The sequence below is a fragment of the Tamandua tetradactyla genome, chromosome 3 (assembly GCF_023851605.1).
Source record: "Tamandua tetradactyla isolate mTamTet1 chromosome 3, mTamTet1.pri, whole genome shotgun sequence".
Lineage (NCBI taxonomy): Eukaryota > Metazoa > Chordata > Mammalia > Pilosa > Myrmecophagidae > Tamandua > Tamandua tetradactyla.
In genome coordinates, this window is record NC_135329.1 from 15172833 (window position 1) to 15185267 (window position 12435).

Here is a 12435-nt window from a genome sequence, read left to right on the forward strand (position 1 = left end):
CCCCTATCTCCCTAACCATAAACCATGAAAATCCTATTCCCTGCCACCTTGGGGTGGCCATTTCTCTCTCTCTTAAAATACTGCCTGAGTGGCTCAGTTTCTTCCTGAAATAAAGCCTTTGTTTGAATGCCTTTGTTTCCCCCTCATTCCTGGTTGAAAGGTTTAGGAGGCGAAAGGGTGAGAAAGAAGAAAGGTAGACCAGGAAATTTAAAGTGTGTGTGTGTGTGTGTGGGGGGGCGGTTATTTCTGTGCGCCCAGGCAGAGCTCATCAAACCCAAGACAGAGGGAGGTGAGTGCGCATGCGGGCTTGGGCGCTGGCAGCTTTAAGGATGGAGGTCAGGTGACATCTGGAAGGGGCGGTTCATTAGTTCCAGAAGTCAGGTTGGGAAGGGGTGACCCGCAGCTCCAGTTGCAGTGCCCCTCCCCGTTCACCCGACCTAACACTGGTGAGTTTGCCTTTCACCCTAAATACATTAAATAGGGTTTAGTAGTTAAAGCTTTTCCCTGAGACACTTTATATCTCCTAGCATTAAGGAAGTTCAGAGTTTTAGTAGTATTTGCACCTGAATTTTCTACAGTTTTGCTGGTTATCAAAATATAATTTACGTATTGCAAAAGGACACCTCCACGTAGTTGCAAATCATGCAAACCTTTTGCTAAGAATCCACCAAAGAATGCGGGAGAATTCTTAAATCCTTGTGATAGCTCAGTGCCCATAAATTGCTCTTTACCTTTAGTCAGTCCATGTCCTCCCATTCAAAGGCAAATATTTCTTGGGATTCAAAACCCACAGGTATGCTGAAGAAAGCATCTTTTAAGTCTAACCTAGAGAACTGTTCGAAGTTCCCAGTTAGAGTTGTCAATAAGGGGTCGTGTACAATTTTGTTTAGTTTTTAAATCTTGGACAAACCTATATTCTCCATTAGTGCCAGGTTTCAAGACTTGGAGATGAGCTCAATCATTGGTGGATGGACAGCTATGGTTCTTCCCAGAGTGCCAGCTGACCATACCTCAGAGGTCACTCTAGTATGTGAGCCAGTATTGATACCAGACAGAAGTGGTTGATTTTATGCCTGATATGCTCAAATGACTAATTCTTGAGACACCAGAGTTACAAAGAAAGAGCTTATTATTTGGCATGAAGTAGGAGAGAAAAATGGCTTATTGACCTAAAATTCTGTCTCTCTGAGTCTAGAGAGTTCAAGGGTTTTATGGATTATAACAAGGGGAGATGAAGTAACTACAATTCAACAGCAAGTTTAAGCAGGAAGAGAGAATTACCATCTCAATAGCAGAAACAACTGACAAATGGAAAGGAGTGAAACTGTGCTGGAACCAGTTAATGGTGGGTTCTGAGCTGATTCAAATTCCTCCATTAACATTTGGGGATTTTGCCCTTACAAGTTTCCAAAGTAAAAAAAAAAAAAATGGATAAAGGAGTACCAGCTTTTATACTCACAAAGGTACAAGATAAAGGCTCTTACAATCATTATCAGAGATCGGAGCAGCTGGGTCATAGTTCAGAGATTTCGGGTATTTCCCCCTCTCTAGTATACCAGAAAGAAAAAAGGGAATATTTATGTGGTGATTCAGTAGTCATAATCATTTGTTAAACCTTAACTTTTTTGCCCATGCAAAAAAATAAGTAAATAAAAGAAAGATATTGACAAAATTTATAAACAAGAAAAAAAAGACAGCTTAACTTCTCAGTTAAAACGTCTCCCTGTCATTTGATCAGTCACAAATCTTGAGGGCTATCTGGATGATGCCTGCTCTTTTCCCTGCTGAAAAGGGGCATCACCATTATGGGGCAGAGGAATGAAACTGCTCATTGTTCTTAGAGAGACTGGTCCTTTTGTATCAGGGCTTATCTGGCATACGAACACCCTGGAGGCTTTAAGTCTCTGAAAGCTAAACTTAATAAGTAAAACTTTCATAGAGTCCAGGGTAATTTTTTTAAGTCAGGAATAATTGTGACTGATATAAGAGCTTAAAATTTAAAAGCCTTAATTTTCCTTTAAGCACTTTTAAATGAAGCTACTTTCAGAAATAAAGATGGTTGGCAGTTGTCTCATAGTGGGGTCATCAATCACAAACCACAGAAGACATTTTGTCCTGTTCATCTTTACATATTTACCAGAGTTATGCTAATTAACAGGTAAAACATAATTTATGTATTTTTCTTGCTTCCCTTTTAAAGTCCCTTTTGTTGCAGATGAAGTTCTGACTTATTGCTGATCACATATAGTTTTAGAGAAGCATTAGATCTTTATTTATACATCTGCTTTTTAAAAAGTTATTCCAGCATTTTTGCTTCTTCATTAGGATAATTGGCAGGTACTTTCACTACTACTGTCTTATACTTTGCTATGGTACAAGAATATTGTTACTAGAATATAAACTCTTTGAAGCCAACAATTATGTTTTTCTCATTCACGGCAGCACTTACTAATCTTATCAAAATATACTGCCTGACATTAGCAAAGCTACTACAAATCTAAATTCTTCCACATACTGGGGTGACAAATGCCAAGGTAATTAAAAAGCCATTTTCTTTAAAATCCAAGTAATTAATGTTACAAAAGTCTCATTTATATTTCCTACTCAACTCAGTTTACTCCTTAAACAAGTTATATTTGAAATGTCAGCATATTCTCATTTTATTATATTATATAAATGTCATTATTACTAGGTCCATTGCACAGTTTATGTAACCTGTCTAGATAGGCTATTTTTAAGAGGAATTTTGAGACTATACTTATAATACTAGCTCATTTTATTGGTACGCTTGTATAAATCTAGAGAGAACATTCTTAAGCAGAATAAGATTGCATTTGTTCAATTAAAAAATCATCATGAAAACAGGAATCGAATTAGACTTCGCTGTTGCAATTTTACAGCTGTATTTGCTTTTCTATTCTTTCTATTGGAGGTTAAAAAAATTTCCTTGTTTTTATAATATACTAAAATTATGAACAACTTTAAAGTACATTGACTATCAAGCTCTGCAAAATATACTGCAATTGTTTAATTTGTCCCTAGCATAAATCTAAGGAAAACTTACCCATAGTTCTTAAGGACTTCTCATTTTACTCACTGAAATTAGGCAATTAGATCTTATTCCTATTAGACTCCTATCCCAAAGCTATTTTTATTTTAATAATGATCTGATTACAATGATTACCATTGCAAAGATTATTATTGGAAAAAATACTTTTAAAAACTTGGCCTATTCTAGCAGCGTTTTTTATACCTACCATTTCTAATCTCCAGGCCAAGAGAAAAAGAATTCTAAACCACACTTCCCCAGTTTTCCGCACCCAGTCCTTCCCCACAGCTGCCTTATGTGCTGAAGCCCTGGGACAGGGATGGATGGGACAGGAAGAATGAGGTCTGGTCTGTAGAACTTGATTTTAAAAGTTTTAAATGAGGGTTGTGGGATTTGAGAGTTCCTGTGCCCTTCTTTTAATTGTTTCCAATTATGAGATCTATTTCACTTAAAGATGTAAACAGACAGTTGGAAAAATTCTTTGCCTTTTTCCTGAGGGAGCCCTCCAGGAGCTTAGGGAAATTCCAGGGAAAGTTTCTTTCTGATGTTCAGGTTTGTTCATAGTAATTACACAAACTGAGGCCTTAAATCCTGCTGCCCAGAGGATTTTTCTTTTTTCTTCTTTTTTTTTTTTTTTTTTTTTTAAAGAGAGAGGGAGGAAAGGAAGGAAAGACAGAGAAGGAAGGAAGGATGGAAGGAAGAAAGGGAAACATTTTTAAACATTTTCTTGTTTTATTATATTTTGTTTGTTTGTTTGTTTTTTACATGGGCTGGGGCCGGGAATCGAACCGGGGTCCTCCGGCACGGCAGGCAAGCACTCTTGCCCGCTGAGCCACCGCGGCCCGCCCCTCTTTTTTCTTCTTGGACTTCAGAGTACTAATTTATATATTTATATAAAAACACATATTTATTTTAGAGCAGTATGGATAGAACTCTTTAGGAAGGGCTCTGTCCTGAACGGTTATCTTTTTTTTTTTTTTCACCCAGAGAGGAGGGTAGGACTTTCCTGTAGATATTGGAGACTGGAAGTTTCAAAGTATATGGCATGAAAAGTAGAAGTGGCAGGGGCTATTTGGAGAAACTGAGGGCAGCTTCTTATTATCCAGGCCAAATGGAGATACAGATCTTGCTAGTAATCAGGCCATGCAAAAGGGCAAGTGGCCATTCAGAGAAGCTAGGAGCAGCTCCTTTCATCCCTGTAGTTGCAGTTATACCCAAAGTTGGGCTAGCTGGGATGGTAACCCAAAGGGAAGCTTACTACTAAGCCAGGAAGGATGATGAGGCACCAATTATAATTTCTTTTCTGTCATTATACTAGGTCTAACATGCCTATTCACCCATTAAAACTTTCTGCATGTACTCTCCCAAATTAAGCCCATGACTTTTAGGGAAAACATTTTATTGCTTTTCTTTATAATTTATCACTCATGGATGCAATTCTAAATTTCCAGTAAGATCTACAGGCATCCTTAAATTCAGATTTGATTACTTTTTTGGCAAGACTACTTTATAGGTTGTATTGTGTTCTTTCCTAAGTTGTGCCTCTTTTTTACTGGAGGGTTTCTAGAGCAAAAGTCTTCATATAGTCTTGGGTATAATTTGCTTCAGAGATTTATATATTCCAGAGAATTTGGGACATTTACTGAAATTTATGTATTTAATTGCAATATAGTGAACAATTTTCATTCACAAGAACACAATTATCTATATATAAAATCCTAAGGAATAGAAAAAAGCTACCAGAACAAATAAGTGTGTCTACCAAGATTGCAAGATCCAAGGATAAGGTAGACTGATAGCAGAAAATTGGACGTTGATTTTGGATAAAATCTATTTACAATAGGATAATATGAAATTGGTAGGAATAAATTTGACAAAAAAATGTGTGCATCTGTTTTTTATTTCTGTGTAGCAAATTGCCACAAACAACAGCTTAAAACAAGATGAATTTATTATCTCCTGGTATCTTTGGGTCAGGCATCTGGGCATGGTTTAGGTAATTCCTTTGCCTGGAGTTTCAAAAGCTGCAATCAAAATACCTGTTGGGTTGCATTCTTATGTGGAGGCTTGACTGGTGAATCACTGTCTTCCAAGATCACTCAGTTTGTCAACAAACTTGTTTCTAGAGATTGTAGGACTGAGCGCCTTGATTTCTTATGGCTGTTGGTGTAGTTTATTCTCAGCTACCTGAGGTTGCCTATAGTTTCTAGAAGTTTCCTGCAGTTCTTTACTATATTAGTCCTCAGGATTCTATAGAGAAGCAGAATATATAGGATATATGTACAGAGTAAAGAAATTTATTATAGAAATTGATTCTGTGATCTTGAGGATTGGCTAGCCCAAATTCCATAAGGCAGGCCACAAATTGGGAATTCCAATGAAGGAGATGTTCAGTTACCCAGGAGAAGTGATTTGGCTGAAGTAGAAATGGAAATTCTTATTCCTGACTGCTAAAATCCTCACTTGTCACTTTAAGACCTTTAATCAGATGTGGAGACTTCTCTCATTGTTGAAGGCAACTTCCTTTGCTGATTGTAAATGTAATCCACTATAGATGCAATCAGCTAACTAATTTAAATCTTTCTTTAAAATGCCCTCACAGTAACCATCAGGCCAATGCTTGCTTAACCAAGCAATTGAACACTATAATCTAGCTAAATTGACACATGAAATTAACCCCCACACTTACCAAGTAGGATTTCTCCACATGGCCACTTGCTTCATTAAGCCAAAACTGAGAGTCTCCTGAATGAGTAGTAGAAGCAAGACAGAATCTTATATAATACGACATAACCACAACAGTGATATTCCTTCACCTATGTACAACTCTATTTGTTAGAGACAAGTTACAGGTCCCACTCACACGCAAACAAACCATGTGTGGGATAACTAGAGGTAACAAAGTCTGAATACCAGGAGGTGGGGAAAATAGGAAGCACCTTTAGAATCTGTCTGCCACAACGTGCAATATCTGTACACCGAAAATTACAAAATTGTTGAGGAATGTTAAGGATAAGGATATGTTAAATAAATGGACAGATAATATTATGCTTTTGTATTGGAAGACCCAATGTTTATGTCAGTTATCCCCAAATTGATCTATAGATTCAAATGCAATCTCAAATCAAAATTCTAGCAGGCTATTCACAAAAATTGAGAGGTTGACAGACATTTATATGGACTTACAAAATAGCCAAAACAATTTGAAAGAGAATAAAAACTTCGGAGGATTTACATTGCCTGATTTAAAATTTTATTTTAAAAACTAGTTTTCTAGGCAATGTGGGATGATGTTGCCTTAAACACAGACATATAATTGAATGTACTAGAATAGAGTCCAGAATTAGACAAACATAACAACTGATTTTCAACAAAGGCACCAAGGTAATTCAATGAATGAGCAATCATACGTTTAATAGGGTTCTGGAATAATTAGATAGCCATATGCAAATAAATAAATAAATAAATAAATAAATAAATAAATAAATAAATGCCTTGACCGTACATTTAAATATGAGTTAAAACTACAAGATCTTATAAGAAGGAGAAAATCTTAGTGTCATAGAATTAAATGAAGATTTCTTAAATAAGACACACACATCATGAGTTATGAGAGCGTGGTAGTTTGAATTGTGTACCCAAATTTGGGTTCTTAGGTCTTTGTGCTAGTTTGAAACTGTTATGCACCCCAGAAGAGCCACATTGTTTTAATCCAGCCTTGTGGGGGCAGACCTATTGTTGGGTGGAACCATTTGATTAAGTTATTTCCGTGGAGATGTGACCCTGTCCATTCAAGTTATTTCCATGGAGATGTGACCCTGTCCATTCAAGTTATTTCCATGGAGATGTGACCCTGTCCATTCAAGTGGGGTCTTAATCTGCTTACTGGAGTCCTTTAAAAAGGAGACATTTTGGAGAAAGCACAGATGCTTGCAGACAGAAAAAGCCCAGGAAGAGGCTAAACTAGCAGATGAAATCCAGTGTTTGCCTGGGAGAAGCTAAGAGAGTTTCTACTGAAGGTTCAAGAGAAAAACTCCCTGAGGACTCTAAGAGAAGACCTGCAAGACACGGAGAGAAAACCACTGGAATCAAAGCTGAAAGCAATGAACTGGGAGCAAGGACCAGCAGACACCAGCCCCATGCCTTCCCAGCTGACAGAGGTGGTCCAGATGTTCGTGGCCTTTCTTCAGAGTCCAGGTATTATCTTCTTGATGCCTTAATTCAGACATTTTCATGGCCTTAGAGCTATAAATTTGTAACCTAATAAATCCCCTTTGTAAAAGCCAATCTATTTCTGGTATATTGCATTCCCGCAGTTTTAGCAAACCGAACAATCTTGGATTACATTTTGGTGAGTGTGCATTAATTGTAGATAGGATCACTTAAAGATCCTAACTTTCAGTTAAGGTATGGCCTAACTGAACCAGGTTAGGCTTTAATCTGGATTGCTGAAGTCTTTTATAAGCAGAGTGAAATTCAGATGTAATGGGAGAAGCCTCAGGGAGAAACTAGAAGCTGTAAATCAATGGAACCTGGAAGAGAATGGAAAAGACGCAGCCATGGGCATTCCCACATGACAGAAAAGCCAAGGAATCCCAAAGGTTGCAGCCAGCCAGTAGATACTAACCCCAGGAGAAAGCAAGCCTTCTAGCCTCTGTAACTGTAAGTCAATATGGAAAATAATAAAGTATGATCAATCCAAGTGAAGACAAGTAAGAAGACTAAAAATATACAAAAAGGACAAATAGAAAGCCAAGAGAAGAAGATATATTACAGCCCAACTATACAATAATTCCTTAATTTAAAAATAACTAAATGGTCCACTTATAGTGATTATTAATATATTTGGAAGCAAATATAAAGTGAATTATATGCTTATTCTTTAAAATTAGTTGGAATATTTTAAAACCTAGGACATGATCATTTTGTAAATATTCCGGGGGTACTGGGAAAAATGTATGTTTTCTATGGCTGATTCAGAATTGTAGGGATGTCTAGTGAACCATGCTTGCTATGAATCATTTAATCCTCATGTATCTTTGCTAAATTTTCTCTGCTAGGCCTATCAATAATTATAAGGAATGTGTTGAAATGAACTCTAATGATATTTTTGCCAACTTCTTTCTATAGTCCTGTCATTTTTTATTGATATATTTTTAAGATCGTTAGTTATGTGAATTCAGGTTAAGAAACTTTCCCCTAACAAAATGAGAAATTTATTACTCTTTTGGCATCTTCCCTCTCCATCCCTCCCACCAGGATAATATTGTCTAAAAATACAATTCGGGGTTGTTAGAGATACATGTTCTCATTGTTTTATTTGGTCATATTTTTCAAATATAAACAAACTTTTCCATTACATTTGATTAGCATTACTTCTGCCATTACTTAGCAGTGTCTTCTGTTTCTCTTACTATTCGGTTACTTTTAGAAATGCTTTGTCCAATATGCATTATTGTGGAAAACCTTTGAACTTACATACCTGAGAAAAATTTAGAAACTTGTTGCCTTCACATTTGAATAATATTTCAAAGTTATTGTCAGTCAATGCTTTAATAACACTAACCCACGGATTTCAGTCATCTATTATGGCTATTGAGGTCGCTCTGATTCTTATTTCTGGGTAGGTTGTCTGTTCTCTTCCTTTGGAAGATTTTAGAATTTCCTTTTTGTGGTTATTTTAAATTTCAGGTATGGGTTTTTTCTTGTTTTCCCCCTAATGTTCACGTTGTGATCTGAGTCCTTCCAATCTAACTTCCCTCTCTTCTTTCTTAACTTTAGAGAAGCTTTCTCCATTGTCACTCTAAGTGTTTCCTCCCATCTATTTTCATTTTTCTCTTCTTCTGGCACTGCTAGTGTCTTATCTGAAGATCGACACTTCGATTTCTATTCTCCTTATCTCTTTACTTTGCATTTTCTATTTTTTATTCTTTATTCTTCTTTGTTCCTTTCTAGCTGTGTTTCTCAATCTGATATCCAAATTACTCATTCATTAAGTGTATCCATTTGACTATTCCATTTATTGTGATATTATTACTTGACCACTAGGTTTTTTTTTTTTTTTTTTTTTTCGCATGGGCCACCGTGGCCCGCCCCACTAGATTCTTTTTAAAGATGATTTGTTTTTGTTATATTCTGCTAATATCGTTCCTTAGTTTTACATAAGTAATTTCAGAGCAAACTTACAAAAATACTTGTGTTTTTTTTCTTCTTTACAAGTTATATATGATGTGGCTGCATTTCAACATATATAAGATGTGGGTGAGGACCTGCAAAGGAAAGTGCCTGGGACCCCAAGAAAGCACACTATTCCTGGCCCTAATGAAGACGAAATGTATAAAGTTCTAATTAAATAAGTAAAAACTATAAGGCTCAAGGCTAAAACAAACAAAACCCTAAAGGCTAAAGGAATACACAGCGTGGGAACATTAGCTTGGGATATGAGAGAAGGTTTTTGGAAGAGTCTGTGTTTGAACAGGGATTGGATGGGGTATCCTGTTTTCAATGCCTGTCCGATAACACGTATTAGAAAAGCCAGTGCTTGGAAAATTCTCGCAAAAATGCCTTTTGTCTGGTCCTAGTGCAACTGTTTGGATGATGTGCACATTTAATGTGAGGAAAACTGTTCGCTGCCAGTAACTTGATCTATGTTTCTTCTCCATCACTATCCCTAGAAATAACTTCAAAAGGCATGCCTAAGTAAGAGCTGTGAGCACTGCCCTAATCTGAGAAGTGGAAATGACGCTCTCTTTCCTTCTTTAACAAGGAACCGAAGTGTCAACGCTGAGAGCCTTCTTTCCTGGACTCAGGGCCCGCCAGCGGCGTCGTATCTCTCTCAACGCATCTCCTCCTCTCTTTTCCTTTCTCCTGGGCGCCCTTTCCTATCTGTCCGCCTGCCGCCCCTCCTTCCCGCACCACTTCGCGCGCTCAGCTGCTCCGCACGAGCTGCGCCGGTTCCCCCGCCGCGCCCCAACCGCCACTACCCGGGCCGGGCTCCAGGGCGGCGGAGCCATGTTCCTTCTTCTGGTCCTTCTCTCCCACCTTGGCTGGCTGCAGGCAAGCTCCCGTAAGTGCCGACACTTGTCTCCGCGCGCTTCCCTCATCCAGGCTTCTGCGCGGCTACCTGGTTCGCTCTGGGGGCTCAACTTTCCGGTGCAGGGTCCAAGGCGCAGACTTTGCCTAGACCAAGAGGCCGGCTCCGGGCAGAAAGTCTTTTGACTTCTCTGGAATGACTTCTTTATCTGTAAAATGGACAAAATGAAATATATGATTTTTCCATGTATAAAGTTATGCGATTCTAGCAATGATGTGTCAGAATAAAGAAGAAATGTTATCAGTGATTTCTTGAAGACTGCTGTCCTCCACTTGCTTCACTGAGAATTGCTGCTCACCCTTGTACCCAATCTTCCTCAGCTCTTCCTTGCAAATGATGAGGTTTTCTGGATGCACCTGTGCTTTCTCATGTCCACCGTTCTTTACCACGGTGTAATTTGCTACTCAGTGCTACTAAAATCTGTCAAATGGCTTAACCGTGTGTACAGGAATGGGTCTGTATATGTGTATGTGTGTGTGTGGGGGGGAGGGGGGACGTGGGAGAGACAACTCTAGATTTTAACAAGGGTTCAGATATTTGTAGAACCAGAAAGACAGTGGAAAGTGAGAATAGATGTACAGATTATACAAAAAGAGAAACAATGTAGAGAAACAAATGCCAAATTAGATTTAGAAATGGATAATGTAAGATTACAGGTTCTAAAATAACATCTTCTTCTTCTTATTTTTTTAATTTCAGATCCTCAGAAAACATTCCTGCAGACCACAGTTCCAGAGAAGATTTCATCATTTGACACAAACAGAGATCCAGAAAATCATGTAATTGGGCAATGATATTTTTTGTATCTTAAATTGTGTTAACTGTAATGCCAAAGAAGGTTGTTGAACTCAGGCAGGAGCTCACTTGTTGGAGGCAGAGCTGACAGTTCATAACCAGATGCACTTCGATATGTACGAATGTGTGTGACTGCGCGCGTGTGTGTGTGTGTGTGTGTGTGTGTGTGTGCAGGTGCGTGTTCCTGTGAAGGATGAAGGATTTTAGGGTAGGAACCCTCAGGGCCAGGACTAAGGTCAGGCAAAGGAGACATTCGCCTCAAGTACAGAATTTCGGAGGGTGGCACAAAACTGGGTCAACCCAGCACTGGGATTTGGGTGAGGCAGGCAAGGTGAATTATGTAATTGCAGCATCAGAACCTATCTTTGTTTAAAAGTTTGGATGTATTGTTCACCTTGGATTTTTTTTGCATTAAGTTTGATTTTTTTTTTAAATAATGCATCAAAATATTATTTACCTTGATTCCTGAGGTTTTTCGTACCCAAGTTCTGATGGTCCCCCCCAAGCTGCTTATCTTGGCTTTCAGTGAAATAGTAGGATCCGAGTGGTGATGATTCTCAGATAGGCTTATCTGGTAATTAGCACCTGGATTTCATAATCTGAGCCTAGATGATAGTGTACATTCCTTCTCTAATAATTCCCCTGGAAAATCTACTTCTCGTAGGTTTCCTTCTAGTATCAGATGATCTAATATTAATAATCATCATGGCTCTCCAAATTTGTTTTTTCCCTTTTACTGGTTTTAAAAAAGCTTCCCTCCCTTTCAACATAAGGATATACTGTTTGTGTCAGGCTTCTCCCTCCCCCACTAACCCCAGTTCTCTGATGGTAACCTCCTGTCCCCATAACCCCTTTCTTTATCATTTCTGTTTTGCGGTAGCTGGGTTTAATTTACCAACCTGCTTACTATGCTGCTATGAACTCCCCTCTCGCTGAAGTAAGTTACTAGCGTCCCTTCTGATTAGAAAGAGAAGACTCCATTTGACTTTCTGTTTAATTTCCATTTTCCTAAGATTAATAATACCAACCTCTTCCCCATTATTTATCACAGAGTAGACAATCTTTTGAGTGTCCCCCTTATCCAATCACTACCATTCTTTTAAAATTCAGTGTGTTTCTTTTATTGGTAACAATAAAAAAGTTAATATTTAAAAAATACATTTTTTTTGCAATGGAAAATTATTGTTAATATAGGATACGACTGTATTTTAATATGTTTGGTATAATGTGGGGTAGGATCTGGCAAACTGACAGTACCTAGAAACATATAGAGAGAGCTCCTGGATTTAGAAAATAAAACATAGGGTGCCTACTTATATTTGAATTATTTCTACTTGCCTATACATAGGTATATAAAAATAAAAGAAAAAATTGAATGAGACATTATGTATCAATGTATTTGTCACCCAGTGAAAGTGAACTATAATTATCTAAATTATATATCTCTTTCTCTAATTAAATTTCCATGATGATTTGACTTTCTTTAACAGTTCTTTGT

The 12435-nt window shown here is 37.8% G+C and overlaps 1 protein-coding gene across 2 annotated transcripts in view; it reads left to right on the forward strand.

The window, feature by feature from the left end:
* The first annotated feature begins 9979 nt into the window (after window positions 1-9979).
* The window catches only part of LOC143677057 (disintegrin and metalloproteinase domain-containing protein 5-like), a 96875-nt gene continuing 94419 nt past the window's right edge, over window positions 9980-12435 (forward strand). Inside the window, exons 1-2 of one of the 2 annotated variants that reach the window (XM_077152552.1) lie at window positions 9980-10115; window positions 10842-10921. In XM_077152552.1, coding sequence (XP_077008667.1) covers window positions 10061-10115; window positions 10842-10921 — 135 coding nt within the window. In that variant the 5' untranslated portion in view covers window positions 9980-10060. Of the gene's footprint in view, window positions 10116-10841; window positions 10922-12435 lie in introns of those variants that run through there. The other variant, XM_077152553.1, reaches the window with a different exon arrangement.